Genomic DNA, 23,504 nt, shown 5'->3' on the forward strand with positions numbered 1-23,504 from the left:
AGATCGAGAATGAAAGTATTTAGCTACAAAAATAGCCCAACGACGAATAATTTGGGCGTTGAACAAGGCACAAAACCGACATCGAGGGACGTTGTGATCTAGGCCTAAACAGGTGATGCAGTAAGAATGAAAATCTCTATGAGGTATTTGCTTTCCACAGGTAAGACAATTATTCATTTTTTTCTGACATTGGTTAATGCAAGAAAAAAGGATCCCCAACGGGGTACTTATCTTTCTGAAGACTTCAGGTCTGAAACTCGAAAACGAAAACTTCACGAGTCGGCTGACCGGCACTTGCGAACTGCTTCTGCTTCGTGCACCGCATGTCAAGAAAGACTGATGTAATCGCATCGGCTGCATGTTCTACACCCCTGATGACCTGACGTCATGGAAGAAGCGACAGCATCGGGCACAGAAATCCAAAGACTCTAGTATTCAGGCCGGCTGAGGGCTACCTGCAGGCAGATAACTCAAATGTGATGACTGCAACAGTGAAATATGAAGAACATCCGGGTTTAGCAACAGGGACAGTCTTCGGTGAACAACTTGCATCAGGAATTGAGAATTTGAGATTCATCGCAGAACAGAAATATTCACTGGAATGTCCTCTGAAACTGGAATGCTGGATAACTCACTCTGAGATAGACAGTCTTTCTCACAGGCTAGGTGCTGTGGTACAGGCTCAGACACCGACATCAAATGTTTCTGATTCCACCTAAACTCTATCCCTTGTGATTGTACAATCTCGGTTCTGGGCATACACTTTTCACGACTCCAACCTGATCATAACCTCTGCACGTTTGCATTCTCAATGTCTCTCATTCACATAATGGATTCAGTGGTTTGCTGGACTTAGCATAATAAGACTTCTGGCTTAGGCGTTTCTCTAACACATGGGCTTTCACTGATTTGTTATTCTTAGCACTTGAAACCAATAAACTACTGCTGATTGGTAATGTGGTTCTGGTTTGTCTCGACAGAAGTTTCTGGGCAGGTGAATAAAGATGACTTGATTGTCACGAAAAATATTTCTGAGATTCAAGAAAACATCACTAATGCTTCGTTTTGACTTCTCTAGTAACTGTTTTGCACTCTATGCCAAACCATTTGACTGTGCACTCGTAACATGGATAAAGTCCCAATCTTCAGCGAATCTTTTGAATCACTGACTTGTAAACTGTATGCCACTGTCAGAAATAACTTTGTGTGGACTACCATGGACTGCAAAATGATGATTCATCTTAGTAATGACAGTACTGGACGCTAGATTAGGAAGTAGGTCACTCTCAAACCAATCTGAGTAAGAGTCTACTAACAGCATTCCATTCGAAAATGGCAGTGGCTACAGTCGACCAAAGTAGTTTAGGAGTCTGGTTTAGATTAAGTGGTTTCTTCTGTTAATGTGGCTTTGTGCTACTACATATAGAACAAGATGAAAATACTCTCTCAATGTCTTGTGACACAGAAGGCCAAAATACTAGTCCTCTCGCCCTTCTTTTGGTAGAGTCAGTTCCTGGTTGGCCACGATGTAAGATATCAATATATTCTGGTTGCAAGGATTTTGGAACAATGACTTTTGGAACTTTCATGATGATACCATTACCAGACAAAATCTCATCTCTTTAAGGAAAAAAAGGTTGCTTTTCTTAAGGTAAACTAGACTGCTTTAACAGCCACTCTCGACTGATAAAATGGTTAAGCTTCTGTGTAACAGGATCTGAGGCTGTGTGATTTCTAAGCTCATGAAGATGTGTGGAAGAAAAAATTCTCACTTTCATGACTTCAAAATCAAGTTGCTCATTCTTAAGCTATTCAGTGGTAATTTTGGGTGATTTGGATAAAGTACCAGCAATATAAAGTTTGCCTTTTGTGTAGACATGACTGAACTTCTACTTCTGCAATCTCATCATCATACTTTGCAATCTGACTGGAGCTGTATGCATAGCCTTTCTCAAAATAGTGACTAGAGGTTGGTGATCTGTTTCGATCTGGTCTACCATTAATATAATCATGGAACTTAGAACATGCAACCACAATTGCCAAGAGCTCTTTATCTGAGTATACTGCATTTCAGTTTGGGTTAGAGATCAGGATGCACAGGCAACAGGTTGACCCTCTTGATGAATGACTGCATCAAGACCAAATTTCGCAGCATCACAGGAAAAAGTAACTGGTTTGTGAACATCATAGTATCTGAGAGTTGGTGGACTGGAAATTCTCTGTTTCAGGACATCAAATGCTCTCTGGTGCCGTTCCAACCAACACCAGGATACAACTTTACGTGTCAGGTCTCTGAGTGGTGCTGCTAGTTGGCTTAAGTCTGAAATGAACTTGCCTAGATAGTTAATCATGCCAACAAAACGTTGAAGGGATTGAACATTGTCTGGAGCTGGGATCTCAAGAATAGCCGTTTGCCTTGAAGGGTCTGGTCATAGGCTTGAAATAGTAAACAAAAGACCAACATAAGTAACTTCTCGTAACCTGAACTTGCACTTCAGAGAATTCAGCTTATGAGTCACTTGACGTGCTCTTTCCAGAACTTTCTTGAGGTGTCTGTCATGCTCAGCTTCACCATTTCCTCCTACTAGAATATCATCTATTATAATAGCATAGGTGTACCCAGAAAAAATTTGCCCCATTGCATGCCTAAAGACTTCCCTGGCAAAATTTATCCCAAATGGCATTCTCAAAAAACTGTACCTGCCAAAAGGAGTACTGAACGTGGCAAGGAATGAGGTTTTCTTGTCAAGCAAGACTTGCCAAAATGAACTCTCTGCATCTAAGACAGAAAAGACAGTGGCATTTGACATTGGTGCTGCAACTTCTTTGACTGTACACATTGAATGATGAGGTCTTTTCAGTGCTTTGTTCGAATCTCGTGGATCAACACACTTCCTGATATGATCTGAGCTTTTCTTATGAGCTGCCACCATGGAAGATACCCATTCAGTTGGTTAATCAAGTGGATAAATTACACCTAGCTGCACCATTTTATCTAACTCGGCTTTGACTCTCTTCTGCATAGCTACTGGAGCTTTCCAGGCTGGTCTGACATCTAGGTCTAACTTCATGGAGTACACAACTGGAAGCTTGCCTAGTTTGTCTTCGAAAAGATCAGCATAGGTAGAGAAAATATAATAGGCGAAATTAGAACAGTGGTCTTTTAAGCTTACATAATGGACTTCCTTATTAAATGAAAGCAGTCCCACTTTCAAACTGTCTCTTGAGCCCTAATAATGACTATACGTGCCTTCTGATCATATAAAATAACAAGTCGTACCTTCTCCCAGCAAAGCAACATGAAAGTCCTACTGAGCCTTCATTTTGAATCTCTTCACCACCATAAGCAACAAGCTTTGCACACTTTGCCAAATCAAGCTTCTCACCAGCATATACTCTAGCAAATGTTTCTGCATACATAATATTACACTTAGAACCTGTCAACTTTAAGTTCTACATGTTTTCCATTTATCTGAACAGTACAAACTACTTCATTCTTTGCCCATAAATCTACTGTATTGACTGTTTTATGAAGCAATGACACACCATTAATATAAAAAGGAGGGTCACAGCTTTCTAACTGATCAGCTTGTTTCTCTGAATGTCCCCCTTTAATAAAAGAATGCGTCTCTTTTGATTTACAAAACCTTTTGAAATGATTTCACTTATTACATCTGTGACATTGCTGACCAAAACTTAAACCTTTTTCTCTTTTAGGCTCATGACTTCCTCCACAATTACGACAGTTGGCAATAAAACTGGGTGGGGGCCTTTTCTTCGAGTTTGCTGACTCACTTTTATGCCTCACTGAGACTGTGCGTGCTCTGGAATTTCCTAGAAAGGTACGGGGTTTCCCAGTGACTATTGTAGGGCAGGATTTACAGCTGCTACCATGTGCTTGGGCTTGTTTCTTTTAACCACGTGCTCCATACTATCAACATTGGACTTAGAAGTTACAGGAAGCATGCATATCTAATTTGTAAAGCACATTCATGTGCTTTTCAGTAAGCTCATATATCTAACTAATCTCAATGGCCTTATTCAAAGTTAAATCACTGTCACAAAGCAAAATCTTTCTCAAAGCATCATCTTTAAAACCACACATAACTCTGTCTTTTACCAACTCATCCTTTAAATCACCAAATATGCACATTTTGGCCTTGTTTCAAAAATCAGTTATATATGCTGCAAACGTTTCACCAGGCTTGTGATCCTTTGGGTACAATAAGTGCCTTTCCATTGTAACATTTGTTTGGGGGTTACATATTTCTCTAAATTTACAATTCAAGTACTCAGGGTCCTCCCTTGACTCAGTCGGTACAACTATATGACAGTTTTCCCCCTCTCCTGCAAAGACAGCAAGTGGACACATAAATGAACGCTCCCTTTCTATGGCTTCTGATCCAGCTAAATTAAGCAAAATAAATGTCTTTGTACATTCATCAGAAAATGCAGCCTGTATGAAAATATCATACTCTTGCTCAAACACTCTCCAGTTTTCTGCAATATTGTCAAATGCAAGTGGACCTGGTTTTCAAAATCCGTCTGCCATGCCAACAAATAATGCCCAAACACACTGAAAAAAATATGGTCCTTTTACTTATATATGAACAAACTGCTCTGTGTGACTATAATAACATTCAAATGCACAATCTCTTCTAAATGCTTCACCATGAAATATGCTTTGAAATGCCTGTATTTTGCGAAATAACAGTACTATAATACTGCAAACACGTGAACACTTCACATACTTTAGGCAACTAGAATAGCTTTGTTTAATGCGAAAAAATTGCAGTAGTTTCCCTTATTTTATTAATTTGACGCAATTTGGACTTTATTTCAAACATTTCCATAGCTATTTCGAATATTTCTATTAATGTATCTTAGTTTCGAATATTTCTGTTACTTAGAAATTCGTTTAGTGCGTTCTGAATGCCACATTTCATATTTTGCGAATAAGAAATAGTTTGAGCAAGTTTTAATACCTGAAATATGTTTTTGACCTGTTTTCGGAGTGCCACTCGGTCTCGAATCTGAAGAATCTGGATCCCATTCAGAAACCATGTCGCTCATCCTTCTTTAGCACAAATGACAAACAAGCGGAATATTTCATTTATATGCTTTAACACATAGAAACACTTCAGGATGGATAGCAGCATTACAAAATATAAACAAACTGATTAACTGACAGACCACACAGACATACTTGCTTAAATCTCAACAGCTTACCACAAAATGGCAGTCAGGCTTGCACATGCTCAGTACTTACACACTTGTGCAAGTCCCTAGCAAACTTCTTAAAGGCATACATACATATAGATCTACAGGGTGTAAACACAGTGTCCTACGTAGATCACCTCAAAGCCTTGTCTATACACTCTGAGAAGCAATATGTCTGGTACACATATCAGATCCCACTCTGACGGATGTTTTGCATATCTCCAAAACGAACAGCACCAGAACTACTAGATCTATGGATTTAAACTTTGCTTGTGACTTAAATATGACACGCTGGAGGAACAGGTATGTATATCTGAGAATCCCCACATCTCTGGAATACGCTTCCCATCTATGTGAAGCAGAGCCCTTCCCTAACCTGCACCAGTGGATGGGAACTTTGTAATTCACCCCTGATACAACACCTTTGTCTCTGATGGACAGAGGTAACTGCTGAATCATGCCCTAACATACACCCTTTAAAATAACTACTAAAGCACAATAACTTGGGGGATACATTTGGGTTGCACAGTTATGCTTATACAGCCCCAGTGGTTGTAAGCCTAGTAAACCCCTATGAACCTATAAGTCTGATTTCCCTACTGGAGATTGGGTAAATAACCAAACTGTGATTTCATTTAGGTGAGAGAGACACCTGCTAAGTCAGCCACTTGCAGAAGTGAAGGGTGGCTAAATACTGATATCCAGTGCACATCCCGCCCAGATTGTCACTAGGCAGGCTTGGAAAGAAGGGCTTACAGCAAAAATAATGAATTACTCCTGAAGGCCTCTTTTGGGCAACCCTCACTTTTGTTTAACAGTGCGGTGGGAACGAAAGTGATGAGGACAAATAGGCAGTGGGGGCACTGTGGCTCAAAACTAAATTGCAGAACAAGTACTTAAGTAAGGTACATATAAAGAGTTCACTTACAGGCCATCAAAAGGCAACTTAATTTTTCACTTTAGTTGAAACCAAAGATTGTTACCACACCTGCTCTTTTTTAATTTTCTTCTTTGGAACAGTTTCAGCAGTCTTCTCAGATTCAGAACGACTCCTGACAGATCTTCTCTGCTGTTTTCTTTCTGTTGACCCTGAAAACAAAATTTATGTTTTGAATAATTTATAGCCCTGCCAAAAACAGTGACCCTACCATTTTCTTTTCTTACTTTTCCTAACACAGCTAAACACATTTCATATAGAGATTAATCACATTATAACAATAAAAGAAAACAAGTCATGCAAAAAAATGAATTCATAACCAAATTTTCATTTCTCCTTACTTCCATGACTACAACATAAGCACTTAAGTCTACTCTAATTAAACAAATCTTCCACATATTTTGCCAAATGTTTGTATTCTTATACCACACCATTTTGAAATATGAATACTGTTGGCTCCAACAGCACTGCATTAACTGGCTTTAAAGTAAACACTGAATTCAAGGGACAAGGGCTGGGCTACACATTAGCATTCAACAAATCCAATACTCACACTACTAACTAAAACTAGCCATTTGAGCTCCACATTAAAATCACAACTCCATAACTCAATTTCCTAACAAAATAAGATTTTACACACACACACACACATATGTGTGTGTGTGTGTGTGTGTGTGTGTGTGTGTGTGTGTGTGTGTGTGTGTGTGTGTGTGTGTGTGTGTGTAACCTATAAACTGCACAATTCAATTGAAAACAAACAAATCTGTTAGGAGAAAATATAAAAAATAAAAATGTACAATACGCTGGTTGCATAAGTATGCACACCCTTAAACTAATACTTTGTTGTGTGTGCACACCCTTAAACTAATACTTTGTTGAAGCACCTTCTGATTTAATTACAGCATTCTGTCTTCTTTGGTACATACCTGCCATCAATTAAAGAGACTCTGATGAACCCCAAATAAAGTTCAGCTGTCCTAGTAGGATTTTTCTGACATTTACTCAGTGGCCTGCTACAGCAAAAGCCATGGTTCGCAGAGAGCTTACAAAGCATCAAAGGGATCTCATTGTTGAAAGGTATCAGTCAGGAGAATGGTACAAAAAATTTCTACAGCATTGGATATACCAATACAGCGAAGACAGTCATCAAAAAGTGGAGAAAATATGGGACAACAGTGACGTTGCAAAGAACTGGACGTCCCTCCAAAATTGATGAAAAGACAAGATGAAAACTGGTCAGGGAGGCTACCAAGACACTTACAGCAACACTGAAGGAGCTGCAGGAATTTCTGGCAAGTACTGGCTGTGTACTACATGTGACAACAATCTCCCGTATTCTCCATATGTCTGGACTATGGGGGTAGGGTTGCAAGAAGGAAGCCTTTTCTTACACAGAAAAGCATCTAGGCTCAGTTAAAATTGGCAAAACAATATATCAAATCTCCCAAAAGCATGTGGGAAAAATGTGTTAAGGTCTGATGAGATCAAGGTTGAACTTTCTGGCCACAATTCCAAAAGGTACATTTGGGGAAAAAAACAACACTTTGCATCACCAAAAGAACACCATTCCCATGATGAAGCATGGTGGTGGCGGTATCATGCTTTGGGGTTGCTTTTCTTCAGTTGGAACTGGGGTTTAAGTCAAGGTGGAAGGAATTATGAACACTTCCAAATACCAGTCACTTTTGGCCCAAAACCTTCAGCCGTCTGCTAGAAAGCTGAAGATGAAGAAGAACTTCACCTTTCAACACGACAATGACCCCAAGAATACATCCAAATCAGCAAAAGAATTCCTTCATCAGAAGAAAATTAAAGTTTTAGAATGGCCCAGCCAGAGCCCAGACCTAAACCAATAGAAAATCTGTAAGGTGACCTGAAGAGGGCTATGCACAAGAGATGCCCTAGCAATCTGACAGATATGGAGTGCGTTTGCAAGGAAGGATGGGCAAATATTGCCAAATCAAGATGTGCCATGCTGACAGACTCCTACCCAAGAAGACTGAATGTTGTAATTAAGTCAAAAGGTGCTTCAACAAAGTATTAGTTTAAGGGTGTGCACACTTATGCAACCAGCTTATTGTATGTTTTTTATTTTTTATATTTTTTCCCCTAATAGATTTGTTTGTTTTTCAATTGAATTGTACCATGTGTTATAGGTCACATTAAAGGTGGGAAAAGTTTTGAAATAATTTACTGTGGTCTCATTTTTTATATCACAAAACCTGGTATTTTAACAGGGGTGTGTACACATTTTATATCCACTGTATGGATTAACTACTTCAGATCACGTACCAATAAAACTTAATATGAAAATGCAAGGTAATGATGTTAAAAAAAAAAAAGAGAGAGACACAATCGTGTTTCTTACATATCTGATAAAAAAAACGAGGAATTTAAAGAATGGGTAGGGGGAATGGTAAGGGAACTATTAAGGAAGGTAGAAATTACTTCAGAAGGGATAACCAGTGAGTGGGATAAAATAAAATCAAAAGTTAATACTTACCATAACGATAAATCAGTGTTGTCTGTCTCTATCTGATTCTACCTGTGGGTTACTGGATCCAACAAAGTTCCGACGCCAGCCAAATCCTCCAGACTTTTGACTCAACAGGCTCTATGTCGCTTACCCATAACCCCCTGCTTCTCAATCGACCCCTCAGATGAGTCTTCCTCATTTAAAACAAGCTCCAAGCTAGAACACTCCCCAAAAGGAGGATGACGAGATGCCAAGAAAGTACAGTTGTGTACACTTACCATAAATGTAGATGTTCAAGTGTATTCACTGTTGCAGTCATCACATTTGGGTTATCTGCTTGCAGTAGCCCTAAGTCGGTCTGATTATCAAAGTCTTGGGTCCTGCGTCGGTTGCTTTCTCATCTTCCATGACGTCAGGTAGTCATGGGTATAAAACATGCAGCTGACGCCATTACATCAGTTTTTCTTGCCCCAGATGTCAGGTGTCTCCCCTAATGGGAAGCAATTATATACAGGGTTACACCTCCAACAAAAAAGCAAATACACCAAAAAGCTTTAAAGCAGTAAACAAGAATAGAGGTATAGTCAATAGATGTCAGGCTGCTGGAGGGAGGGTAACCAGGACTGCAACAGTGAATACACTCGAACATCTACATTTATGGTAAGTGTACACAACTGTACTATGTTCTTCGTGTTTCACTGTTGCAGTCATCACATTTGGGTAGATTCCCAAAGCTAAGGATGGAAGGAGGAAATTAGATAGCCTTAGGACCAGCTATAAGGCCCTGCAAGACTGCAGTGGCAAAACCAGCTCTGGATTTAGAAAAAAATTGGCAAGTGGTAATGCTTGGTGAAGGTATGTACAGAACTCCAGGTAGCAGCTTCTAGGATGTCCCTGGTAGGGACACCTCTGAGAAAGGCTGTAGAGGTAAATGCAGCCCTGGTTGAATGAGGCTTAATCCCCTGTGGGGTAGGTTTGCCATAGGTTCATAGGTTCATACTAGGCTATCTGCAAAGTCTGCAAATTCCTTTGCACTGAGGCCTTATGATTGTCTTTTGAGTCTTTAGCTCTCAAAATTTGCTTTGGATGATTTTATGAGAGCTCTTAGTTTTTACTTATAGTGATCAAGGGTGTCTTACTGTTGTAGAGTTTGGTGCTGGTAGGTGATGATGAGATCAAGTATGTGCCATGGTGCTTATAACAGAAATGAATGCAGTGGCCTATCCACTTAGAAATGGTTTACTTTGAAATGGCCTTCCCCCTCTGCCCCTGCAGCAAATGCAACCAGCAGCTGTTTAGATTTCCTGAGAGGTTTAATCCTGTCCAAGTAAAATCTAAGTTGTCTGTGCACATCCAATGAGTGCAGTATTCGTTCCCCCTTGTTCTGTGGATTAGAGAAGAAGGTAGGCAAATGAATGGACTGATTAAGGGCCACACTGGATACCACCTTGGGCATGAAGGAGGGATTGGTCCTGAGGGACACCCTGTCCACAATAAACATGATGAAAGGCTCCACTGCCACGAGGGCCTGTAATTCAGACACTCTTCTTGCTGAAGTGATGGCTAGAAGGAAGGCTGTTTTCCAAGAAAGGAACTTCAACTCTGCATTTGCAGCTGGCTCAAAGGGAGGTAGAGTGAGTTTTTCCAATACAAAGTTGAGGACCCAGGCTGGAGTAGGAGCTCTCCTGGGAGGTCTTAAGTTTTTAGCCCCTCTGGGGAACTGCTTCAACAGTGGATGAGAGAAGAGGGGTGGATTCTGTATTGTAATGAGCTGCAATGGCTGAGGCATGAATTTTAATGGAGGAAAAGGAAAGGCCCTTGTGAAGCATCTCAGTTAAGTATTGAAGAATCTGAGGTAAACTGGGCACTACTGTGCCCATCCCCTGAGTTTGGTTCTAGGAACAGAATCTTTTCCATTTCTCAGCATAGGATTTTCTAGTACTAGGCCTCCTTGCCTCCAGAATGACATCCATCACTTGTTTACTGAGGGATGGTAACATAGAGATCAGGTAATTAGCCAGGCTGCCAGGTTCAAGGTTTGAAGCTGTTGGTGCAGAATCTGGCCCTCCTGCTGGGACAGCAGGGAAGTGGTCTGAGGCAGATGCCATGGTGTCAGCAGTGACACATTGCGCAAGAGGGGGTACCACTGTTGGCGTGGCCAGTCTGGTGCAATCAGTATTGTCCTGTTTGATCTTTAATAGTACCTTGGAGAGGAGAGGCAGAGGGGGGAAGGCATAAACTGATAGTTTTTTCCAGGTGAAGGACAGGGCATCCACTTTCCAAGTTTGTTTGTGAGGAGCCCTTGTGCAGAATTTGTCCAATTGGTAGCTCTTGGGGGAGGCAAACAGGTCTATCTCTGGGCTCCTCCATTTGCTTCCCAACACTGAATATCTTTGGTTCCAGTTTCCACTCGTGTGGGTCCATGAAATTTCTGCTTAGGCCATCTGCCAGTGTATTTAACTTTCCTGGCAGGAATTGATCCTGTAGGTGCACTTGGTAGCTCAAGGCTGTGTTCCACAGAGCCATGGCTAGTCTGCAGAGAGGGTATGAGTGGGTTCCTTCCTGCTTGCTGATGTACCACATAACAGTGGTGTTGTCCATCTTTACTATTAATTGTCCTGGAAGAATATGGTCTTTGAAGGCTGTCAGAGCATTCTGTACAGCTAACATTTCTTTTTGATTGATATGCAGGTGCATTTGACTTGGGTTCCATTTTCCCTGAATGCACTTCCCTGCCAAGTGAGCCCACCATGCATAGTCTGATGCGTCTGTTGTTAGGGTTTGGGTGGCAGGGGGTAGAGTGAATGGCAGTCCCTTGTTTTGTTGGCAGGCCTCTTCCCACCAAAGGAACTCTATCTGCAGACAAGGTATGATAGGAATCATTGATTCTAGATCCTGAGAATGCTGACACCACAGGCTTTTTAGATACAATTGTAGTTTCTTCATATGCAATCTTGCATAAAGAATTAGTAGAATGCAGGAGGCCATGAACCCCATGGCTTACGGTATTTTCCTTACAGATAGCTGGGTCCTTGTGGCCAGTACATAAACTTGTTTCTCTGGCGTGAGGTAGGCCATCTGGGAAGTTGTATTCAAGCTTGCTCCCAGGAATACAATTTGCTGGCAGGGTACAAGATGGGATTTCTTTTCGTTTATGGTGTACCCAAGAGAAGTTAGCAATTTCTTTACAAATGCCAGATGGTTCAATAGTATGTCCTGGTTTTCTGCCTGAATTAGACAATTGTCCAGGTATGGGTATATATGAACATTTCTTTGCCTGCAAAAGGCAATGACTGGAGCTAGGCACTTTGTCAATACCCTGGGCGCAGTAGATAAGTCACAGGGCAGTGCAGAGAACTGATAGTGCATGTAGCCTGCTTTGTAGCGTAGGTATCTTCTGCAAGATTCCCTTATTGGGATGTGCAGGTAGGCTTCCTTTAAATCCAAAGTTGCCAACCAGGCATCTTTGCCTGGTATAGGAAGCAGCTGATGAAGAGTTAGCATCTTGAATTTGGGATTACCAAAAATGTGTTTAGGATAGACAGGTCCAGGACAGGATGCCAGGAGTTGTCTTTTCTGGATACCAGAAAACGTCTCGAGTAGAAACCTTGTCCCCATTCTTCTTCTGGGACAGGTTGAATATCCCTGATGCTTAAAAGAAAGAGAACTTGCTTTTGAGCCTCTGCCCACTGATCTGGGGTAGATTTGGCGAACCATTTGGGGTTGGTAAGGAGTAGAAGTTGAATCTGTATCCTTGGAAAACTATATTTAAAACCCATTTGTCCTGGGTAATGAGTTCCCAATTTTCTGCCTGCAGGGCAATCTGCCCCCCTAAAGAACAGTCAGTTGAGCAAGGCTTGGAAGATTTAAAGTTAAGTCATTGAGACAATTTACCATTGGGGGGGGGGGGGGGGGGCTTACTACTTCCTGCTTTGGAAGTGGGAGCTCCCACACTGCTTAGTCATGTGAGTCTCTTGGGACTGCAGCCTGGGTGTTATGCTGGGTCTGGGTTTGGACTGAGAAGGCCTGGAAGAGGTAGGAAAGGACCAATTCTTAGACTGCCAATGCCTACTAAATCTGAGAGGTTGTACTTGCAGGAAATCTTTAATAATTTGCATAGATTTAACATTTTCCCCCATCTTTTTAAGTATTTCTTCAGCTTTGTTGCCAAACAGGCAGTCTTGGTTCAAGGGAGCATCCAGCAATTTAGCCATAACATGATCTGGCAAAGACTGCTCTTAAGCCAAGCATAACTTCTAAGTACAGACCCAGTGACAGCAGCCCTGCAAGATGCCTCTAAAGAATCAAAACCACATTGCAAAGTATGTTTTCCAACTTGTTCAGCAGAATGCATTAAATCCTGTAAATCTTTATTTTCAGCACAGTCAGGAATCAACATAAATTTCTGTTTAAGCAATCCAATAATATGCTGCTGATACTTTAACATATGAAACTGGCCAAGATTGCAGAAGTGTACACTTTCTTACCCCACCTATCCAGCGTTTGGAATCTCTATCAGAGGGGGTAGGATTTTTGGCAGTAGAAGCCTTAATGCCCTTGGGTCCCTGTGAAATGGTTTCATGGATCCGCAGTAGGAGTTTTAAAAAGGAACTTGTGAGAGTTAGGAACCCTGTAACACCTATCAGGTTTCCTGGGAGCAGGCGGTAAAGAGTCAGGGGCCAGGCTAGATTCCGAGAAGGCATCATCAACAATGTCCAGTACAGGAGGTATAGCTAAAGGCCTATGTTGAGGAAGGAGTAAGAAATCCCCAAGCCTCTTTTTGGAGTCAATGTAATCCTGGCTTTCCCAGCGGAAATGCTCCCTAAGAGTATGCAAGGTTTCACCAAAAGAGAAATCTTCTGGAGGGGAAGCAGAGGGAATGGAGTCCTCTGCATCAGAATCCTCATAGGTAGATAAGGGTAAATCATGGTCATCAGTGGAAACAGAAATTTCAGAGTCCTGATCAGAGGAATCAGAAGGAAAATCAGTCCTAGGTCTCTCAGAGGGGGACGGGTGGCTTCTCCTGATTAGAGTAATAAAGTCTTCAGCCATTCTTATCATTTGTTTTTTATGCATAGGGGCCTGACCCTGTGGTCTGGGCGTCTTGTTTTCTAGGCATGGAAAGATTTTTAGGCCTTGAAGAAAAAGATGGCATTGGTTTAATATGCAGTCAGTAGGCCTGAATACACCCTCAGAAGCTGGTGCCTGCACAGCAGCTCTGGACCCATCCAAGGTAGAGACATCCGAAGGTTCAACAGTCGAGGAAGCATCTCGTGGCATACCAGACTCTGAATGGGTCTCAGTAGAGGCCTGCGAATCTGAAGTAGCGGGTATCAGGGGCTGCGTTGCCTCACAGAATACAGGTGAACTGGAGACTGGCTTAGGAGAAGCGTCGTCGGCAGATTTTGACCTATGCGGTCTGTCTCTGTCTTTATCTTTGCGCTTTTTCGGAATGTCGGTAGTCGGGTGGCTTACCGATGCCATTTCTGGATAACTGAACAGAGTACCAAAATATTTAAAAGCATAAATGAACCGACAATGAATAGTTCGAGGGTTGAATAAGGCACAAAACCGACAGCGAGGTACGTTGTGGTCTGGGCCTAAGCAAGGAATGCAGTACGAATGAAAATCTTTATGAGGTATTTGCTTTCCACAAGAAATACAATTGTTAACTTTTACTGACATCGGATTAGAGCAAGAAAAAGATTCCCCAACAGGGTACTTAGCTTAGTTGAAGACTTCGGTTCTGAAACTCTAAAACGAAAATTTTAGGAGTCGGCCGATCGGCACTTGCGAAATGCTTCTGCTTCGGGCACCGCACGGCAAGAAAGATTGATGTAATGGCATTGGCTGCATGCTTTATATCCCTGACTACCTGACGTCATGGAAGATGAGACAGCAACCGACGCAGGACCCAAGACTTCGATAATCAGGACGACTGAGGGCTACTGCAAGCAGATAACCCAAACGTGATGACTGCAACAGTGAAACACGAAGAACATCAAGGAAAAGACTACCTCCACAGCCGTGTCATCTCAGAATGGGAAGTCTGTCAAAAAATAACAAATTTGGGGGGAGGAGGATGAACCAGATGGAGACAGACAACACGGATCTATTGTTATGATAAGATCATAACTTTGCTATCCAATGCTGTCTTCTATGTCTGGCTTCAACATGTGGGACAGAGTCACCAGCCACATAAAAATGCTTGGGAAGAACTATGAAAAGATATTCCACAACAAGGTGAAGCCAAAGGAAGACCTGGATATTGACTGAATATCCACCTTGTAATAAGAAACAAAGGTATGGAGGGCCATCCAAGTAGCCGCTACACAAAATTCACCCAAGGCTACTCTAGAAAAGAAAGCCGTAGAAGTAGCCATAATTCTGGTAGAATGACCCTACAGTTTTGCTTGGTGAGGTTTTGCCTTCCAAAGTATGACTGAAACAGATAGTCTGAAAGCCACTTAGATAAAATCACTTTTGACAAAGGCCTGCCAAACCTAGAGCTCGAAAAGGAAATAAATAATTCACTGGATTTTCTAAAGGCCTTGGTCCTGTCTAAATAAAAATTCAATTTCTTATGCACATCCAAACAATGCAGAAGATATTTACCCTTGTTGGAAAAACTGTGAAAAAACACAGGAATGTGAATGGAGCTACTGAGATGACTCTCCAAAGGCACTTCGGGCAAAAAAGAGGTACTCCTATGCAAAGAGGTATTCCTATGCAAAGAAAAAAGCAGTTATGCTCTAACCATAACATTCCATTTGTGTTCTCGATCTTCATTTCCATTAACCTGTGGGTTTCGGTTCCAATCCTCGGAACTGACAGGCCACATTTTCTATTGCTTGAGAGTCCTGATTTGAGCTCCTCCCCTATACCCACAATACCCTGCTCTCCCAACGTACCTCAGATCGAATTTGCCCACAAAGGCATAGCACATAAACATATTTACACTACAGAAATACAAAAACTCTACTAACATCATCAGGAGCTCAACATAAGGAATGGAAATTCCTTTGACCATTCAACCAGACTTCCTAAAGACTAAGTGACAGGGGGATGGGGGGCAGGAAGGCTAATAGAAATGAAGATGGACAACACAGAACATTATGGTAAGAACAGAACTTCTTTATCTGATGATGTCCATTTCATTCCATTAACCTGTGGGACACAGTCCCCAGCTACTAAGATTCTAGGTCGCCCTCATGGAAGGATATTCTGGAGAACATAGCCTCACTAGGCTGAGCAAGGAGAAAGTTACGGTCAGTTGCTTATCAAGGGCTAGAATCTGTCACATTACGCATGCAATCAGGTCACTGGACCACAATTACCAATATGACTCAGTCATAGTCCATGTGGGAGTGAATGACCTGAGACGTACCTCCCTAGACTATATGAATAGAGATCATGGAACTCTCGAAATGTGTGCCTCAGGCTAGTATGAGCCTAACACTGAGCAGCATTTTACCGTCTTCAACAATGATGCCACAATACGAACAAAAGATGATTGACTTTAATAACTGGCTTAGTTTCTGGTGTCATTCTAAGGGGGTGCAATATTTGTCAGTATGGAAGGAGATGGTCAACAGAAAATGGTGCTTTGCCAGGGATGGTCTGCACCTCTCCCCTCTAGGCTTTTAAATATTAGCTAAAACACTGCCTCTTCCCCCATAGTGCTTTTTTAGGCAATGGCAAACAAAGTACTTCCAACAAAGCAAATCAAAACCAAGAAAATCTAAAGATATTACTGATCAATGCTAGGAGTCTAAACAAAAAAACTCCACTCACTAGAAGCTCTCTTTACCCTACAGAATGTTGATATCTGTGCTGTGACTGAGACATGGTTTACAGCCGCAGAGAGCACACCAACAGTGCAAGGTTATAATGTTTCCACACATTTTGGCCAGCTACTTCACAGGCAGGGACTAAACGTGGAGGTGTCTCTACATACATCAAAAATAAATATACTTCAAGGCTAGTCAAACAGGACAATTCACTTGAGACGATCTCACCATAGGTAAAATCCAGTACCACCTCCTCCCAAGCTATTGGTCCTCCTCTATGACCCAGGGAACCCATACAGAGTATTTAAACTTATTAGAAACACTAACCATCCAACACAAAACCATATTCATGGGTGAGTTTAATTATCCCACCATTAACTAGGAATCCTATACAATACCAAACGTACGTACACAGAGATTACTGAATTTTCTAAAAACAAACTCTCTGGACCAGATATAGTCAATACACCAACCAGGGGTGCAACCATACTGGATCTGGTTCTCACTAATATGGGAGACTGCTGCACACCCCCTACTGTAATGCCTTCCCTGGTAAGGTCAGCCCACGAAATGGTCTCCTTTAAAGTAAAAATAAAACTGGGACCCCCAGCTAAACCTGGAATATTCAGAAACTACTCTATGGCTAACCTCCTGCTATTAAGTGAGAACCTGGCAAAATTTCAAGCCCCATAAACCTTGAGAACACTTCTGCCTATGCAGAACTGTTCAAAGAAACCCTGTACAAGCATGTTAATAGCTGTATAGAGGCAGCTGTACCCACTAGGAAGAAGCACAGAACTAACTAAAAAAACAAGCCACCCTGGTGGAATCACAAAATTAAATCGGCTGTATAACAGGAGAAAGAAAATCACTGCAAAAATTAGGAGGTGTAGCACCCAGCAGGATAAAAAGCACTCTCATCAAACTAAACAAACTCAGAGGACAAATAAAGTCTACCAAAGCCAAACTGAAGGTAAATTTGGTCTCCCAAGCCAAGGACAACTATGTCTCTAGCAAACCTCCTGGCTGATAAATTCAGCTCCAACTTTACCCCTCTCTCTCCCTGTCAACCTTCCCTCAGGAAATTGCATCAAATATAACTCCCTCAACTATCACTAGGGAATAGGTCCTTAATGCTCTCTCTAAGACCAAGAACACTGCATCAATAGGCCCAGACAATATCCCAGGATTCCTTTTAAATAGCATGAAACATGGACCTATCCGGGCTCCTGGAATTACTACTTAACTGTAGTCTCCAAACAAGCTTTGTGCCTCATGAATGAAGAAAGGCAACAATCATCCCTCTGCACAAAGGTGGGGAAATTACAGACCCATAAGTCTCACTAGTCTTATATGTAAAGCCACGGAAAGAATTATCATGGAGAAGATCAACAAAGATACAGCAAACCTCCAGAGACAGGACCCAACCCAGTTTGATTTTGTCAAGAACAGATCATGCCTACACAACCTGGTGGACTTCTTTGAGAAGGTCGCTAAAGCAATAGATGAGGGCAAAGTCATCCACACTTTCTACCTTAGCCTGGCCAAGGCATTTGACACAATACGCCACTCGGCTATTGTTGACAAACTCAAGGGGTTAGGTACAAACCTGTATGTCACCCGGTGGATAGCCAACTGGCTCACAGACAGGATCCAGGAAGTTAGAAATGGGGAGTCCACCTCTACAAAAAGGCCAGTCACAAGTGGAGTCCCTCAGGGATCAGTCCTTGGACCTCTCCTTTTTGGCATGTACTTCTCAGAAGTCAAGGCTAATGTCAGTGGTGTCTGGCTGACTAAATTTGCAGATGATTGTAAATTAGGACCTGTCACTGAATCTCACACAAACAAATTTTCTCCAGGAAGGGCTGACACAGACAAACAACTGGTGTTAGAGTCATGGACTAAAACTAAATGCCAAGAAATGCATAACAGTATGATTTGGGAAGTCACCCATCCCTAGTGACTATCATATTAACAACACACCCCTTAGAGTTGACCCAGCAGTCAAGAACTTAGGGACGCACATAGATAGTAATCTAGCCTTTGATCATCACTTGCCTACAGTGGTAAGGAAATCATTCTATGTTGCGCAACTTATAAACAAAGGTATGGCATTTAATTCAAAGGAAGTCACTGTTGCACTGTATTCGGCATTCATCAGACCTATCATTGAGTACAATGCCCCCTTTGGTATGTACCTTACCTGGCATATCCAACAACTGAAACGTCCACAGAGTTCCTCACTAAAAGAATACAAGGCATAAGTAATATGTCCTACGCAGACTGCCTCAAGGCCCTCTCCCTGTGTTCTCTCTCCTACAGGCTTTCGATGGGAGATCTATGCCTGGCATACAGGGCATTGTCAGACCCCACTCTGGCGGAGCTCCTGCATATTCACAAAACAAACAGCACCAGAATTACCAGTTCTGAAGACTTAAACCTTGCCTGTTATATAAATAACACCTGCTGGAGAGATAGGTATGTATCACAGAGACTACTCAGTCTATGGAAGAGGCTCCCCATCCATGTGAAGCTGAGTTCCTCCCTAACCCAATTCAAGTGCAACTTGGACAACTGGATGGGAAATCGGAAATTCATCCCTGGTTTGGCACCAATGTATCTAATGGACAGAGGTAACCTGTAAATGGTTCATCTCCCAAACCCATTCTTACACTTATCAAGGGTATCAGAACTTGTCAGAGATTTGGGAAGCATGACTAGGCTTAAAAGGCCCTCGTGCTCATTAGCCTAGTAAACATCTATGAACCTAAGAACAGCAGAGCCAAAAGTACCTTTACTTCTGAATATGATGTCCAATTTGTAATGCGTAATAAATGAGTGAGGATTAGACCAAGCAGCTGCTGCGGAAATGGCCTCAATTGAAACTCTAGACCAAAAGGCCTGAAAAGTAGCCATGGATTTTGTGGAGTGGGCCTTAATTTGTCCTGGTAAGGGAACATATTTGGAAGAGTAAATGAAGGTACTACAGTCAACCATCTTGCTAGCAAGATTTTGGAATTAGATTTACCTGTCTTTGTCACAGAAAAAGATACAAACAACTGATCAGACTTCCTAAAGGACTTGGTCCTGTATAAATAAAAACAAAGTTGTCTTTGAACATCAAGCAAATGGAGAGTATATTCACCTTTGTTCTGATAACTGAGAAAAAAGACTGGAAGATTGACAGAGTGATTAATACACCTTTCCTTAGCCACCTTAGGAAAAAAATGAAGGATTAGTACGCAGGATAACTCCATCCTTGTGAAAAATCAAATATGGAAATTTTGAAGAAAGGGCTTGGAGTTCAGACACTCTTTTTGCAAACATAATAGCTACCAGAAAAAACATTTTCCAGAAAAGGAATTTCAAATCCACAGTAGCTGCAGGCTCAAAGGGTGGGTGGACCAGTGCATGCAAAATCATTGTTAGATCCCAAGGACTAGATCTTTCACTGGAGGCCGTAGCAGGAAAGTGGCCCTGAGGAAAGTTTTAAAGAGCTTAGAAGAGGCAAGGGATAAAAAAATCAAAACCAAAGTGAAAATTGGATATGGCTGCTAAATTGACTTTGCCAGTAGAATGACTAGCTCCACCATAGAAAAGGGAAGAGAAAAAGTCAAGTATGACTGCAACTGGTACTGTAAAAGGATCTATCCACTTCTGTTCAGCCCAAATAGCAAATCTTTTCCACTTGCTTCTATAAACCTTACTTGGCGAAGTCCTATTTGAAGAGACCAAAATTTTTCAAACGGGGGAAGAAAGCCTGGGAAATCTTGCCATCATTAGAAGTGGAAAACTATGCAATTAACTTCAGGTTCTGTATGTCTGGATGGGGATGCCTGATGGGTGAGAGAGCAGATCTGAGGTCGGATCCAACCTCATCAGAGGGCAAATCAGATGAGACCAAAAGAAGGTGAAACACGTTTGACAAACGGGGGCAATGAGAATAACTTTGCTCTGCAACCTGAGAGCTTTCTGCAAGAACTTGGGAATTAGAGGCAGAGAAGGAAAAGCATAAATGAAGAATGGAGGGCCAAGCATGGACTACAGCGTCCCTGAGTGACTGTCCCTGAGAAGGGATAAAGGCAAAGTACCTACTGCATTTGTAGCTGAAAGGGAGAGCAAATACATCACAGCATGGATTATCCCATTTCTGGAAGATCATGTCTGCCTCTGACTGGTTCAGACACCACTCGTGAGGAGTCAGTAAAACTCGACTGAGCCGGTCTGCTAATACGTTGGGCTCCTCGAGAATGTCCATTGTTACCGGAAAGCTATTGGAGTTCGCCCACTGCTAAACCCTCATCACCTCTCGACATAGGGGATAGGACCTGGCTCCTCCCTGTTTGTTAATGTACCAAACTACTGATATGTCCGTTTGGATCACAATAATCCCCATAGGGAGAAAGCTGTCGAGTTCCTGCAACAGTAGAACAGCAGCTCACATCTACAATGCACTGAGATGCAACTCGGTCTCCTGGGACATCCATGTGCCTTGGACTGTTCGACCCAGATAATGCCCCCACCCCACCCTTAGCTGGGAGACATTTGTGGTCAAAGTGGCATTTGGAGATGGAAGGACCAGTCAGAATACCAGTAGACTGCCAGGCACCCAGTATTACTGCTGCACAGGTTAAAACAGCACTGTCCAAGGCCAAGAATACAGCTTCTATGGGACCTGACAATATCCCTGGCTGTGTTCTACATGAACTAGTGTGAACTGGCACCTCACCTGTGTGCCCTGTTTAATCACAGCCTCACCTCAGGCTTTGTCCCTACCAAATGGCGCACTGCTACAGTCATACAGTCATCCCTCTCCACAAAGCAGGAGCGACTGCAGACCCTGGGAACTACCGCCCCATTAGCCTGATGAGTCTGATATGCAAAGCTATGGAACACATCATCATGGACCTAATAAACAAGTATATAGGTAATCTCCAAACTCTGGATCCCACACAGTTTGGTTTTGTGAAGGGTAGACCATGCCTGCTCAACTTGATCGACTTCTTTGAGTCAGTCACCAGAGCTGTGGATGAAGACAAGGTGGTTCATATAGCCTACCTTGATCTGGCCATGGCCTTTGATATCATTCCCCACTCAGGAATCATAGAAAAACTCACTAAGCTAGGCATCAACCCCTATATCACTAGATGGGTTGCAAACTGGTTCACAGGTGAACCCACAGTGTGAAAGTAGCTGACTCCAAGTCAAGACTGCAGACCAGTCACGAGTGGAGTCCCACAAGGTTCGGTCCTGGGTCCTCTCTTGTTTGGTATCTACTTCTCTGAAGTCACGTCAACACGAAAGGACTCTGGTTGACAAAGTTTGCAAACAATTGCAAGTTGGGAGCTATTATTAACTCCCCGAGTGATGTTGATATCCTACAGAAAGGCCTCACTGAGACCATCGACTGGTGTCAGAACCATGGCCTTAAGCTCAATGACAAAAAATGTGCTGTCATCCCCTTTGGGAAAAACCCAGTTCCCATGAATTAATGCATCAATGGCAGTCCACTGAACACAGAAGGCGTTATGAGAGATCTGGGAACAAAGGTTGACAGCAACCACTCTTTTGACGACCACACTGCCACTGTGGTCAGAAAGTCCTTCTATGTGGCACATCTCATTACCAAGGGTTTTGCATCCAGGAAGAAAGAGGTCATAGTCTCACTCTACTGTTCCCTCATTAGGCCAATCACTGAGTACAATGCCCCATTTGACATGTACCTCACTAAATACCTGCAACAACTGGAGAGGCCAATAAAGTACCTCACAAAGAGGATCCTAGGCCTTAAACATTTGTCCTATATGGACAGACAAAAAACTCCAACTATTCTCTGTCTCATATCACCTACTTAGAGGTGATCTCTGCTTGACTTAGAAAGCCATGTCTGACCCAGCTCTATTAGAAATGCTATATCTAAAGAAATCCCAATCCCTCCACATCACATGCTCCAGAGACCTCAACCTCATCACCACTATCAACAGAACATGCTGGAGGGACAGGTTCCGAACCCCATAGACTGCCTATGTTATGGAACAGACTTCCCATATATGTCAAGCAGAGCACCTTACTGGCCCTCTTCAAGAGAAATCTTGATGAGTGGATTGGAAATAGAAAATTCATCCCAGGGATCACTCCAGTGGCTTTACTCGACAGAGGCACTGGGAACTAAGGTCGGGTGACACGATGCCAGGGTAATCCTATGGGCTAGGCTTGTAAAGGCCCCAGGGCCATTAGCCTAGTACACACCTATGAATGGACATCCTAGAATAACGTGAAGCCACCAGAGCAGAGATTCTTTGCACACTCACTATAGTTTTATGGGAACCGGGAGGATTCCTGAGTAGTGACCACTGAACTGCTAACGTCCACTGCAGTATCCTCATGTGAAAACGAGCCATTCGCAGAATTATCATCGTGGCCACCAATGAACCCAATGTCATGAGTACTAAAGTGGCAGGCGGCTGAGGTATGGTTACAATTTGTCTGATGTAACTTCTTAGATTCGTTACCCTGTCTGTCAGGTAATCAAAGGATGTCCTTGTATTCAAACGAATACCCCGATGAAATCTATGACCTGAACCAGATCCAACTGGGATTTCTGCATGTTGATAGTTATTCAAGTTGGGGCTACCTGTAGTTGTGACAACCATGCCCTGGCCCAGCAATCAAGGGGACTCGGTCCTCACCACTAACACCAGGGAGGTTGTCTCCTAAAAGAGAGGAAAGGATAACTAATACACACAGTGAAGTACAAGTCCCCTTAATTGCACACAGACATCACAGTCAGGCTGGGGCTGGTTGCTCCTTTGCTCACCAGGTCCCCAATAAGACTCCTCACTGGCACAGCTATAGGGTCCAGGTCTCAGCCTAACTGGGCAAGCTAAAACCTCCAGTACCCTCTCTGTCCAACTAGTGCTTCATGTCCCTGCCAAGTAGTTGACACAACACACACACACTTTGAAATAAGTACTTATACAACTTCACTGACACTCCTGGGAAGGGCTGACACAGATTCTCCAACTGTGCCCCTTTACCCAGACTATATGGTAGTAATTACTGCCATCACCCAGTTAATAAT

At 42.4% G+C, this 23,504-nt stretch overlaps 1 protein-coding gene across 1 annotated transcript in view; it reads right to left on the reverse strand.

The window, feature by feature from the left end:
• The window catches only part of NSD3 (nuclear receptor binding SET domain protein 3), a 4,286,093-nt gene that overhangs the window by 2,739,732 nt on the left and 1,522,857 nt on the right, over window positions 1-23,504 (reverse strand). Inside the window, exon 8 of the mRNA XM_044084319.1 lies at window positions 6,209-6,309. Coding sequence (XP_043940254.1) covers window positions 6,209-6,309 — 101 coding nt within the window. The remainder of the gene's footprint in view (window positions 1-6,208; window positions 6,310-23,504) is intronic.

Source organism: Protopterus annectens, chromosome 9.part0, assembly GCF_019279795.1.
Source record: "Protopterus annectens isolate FY-2018-M chromosome 9.part0, PAN1.0, whole genome shotgun sequence".
NCBI lineage: Eukaryota > Metazoa > Chordata > Ceratodontiformes > Protopteridae > Protopterus > Protopterus annectens.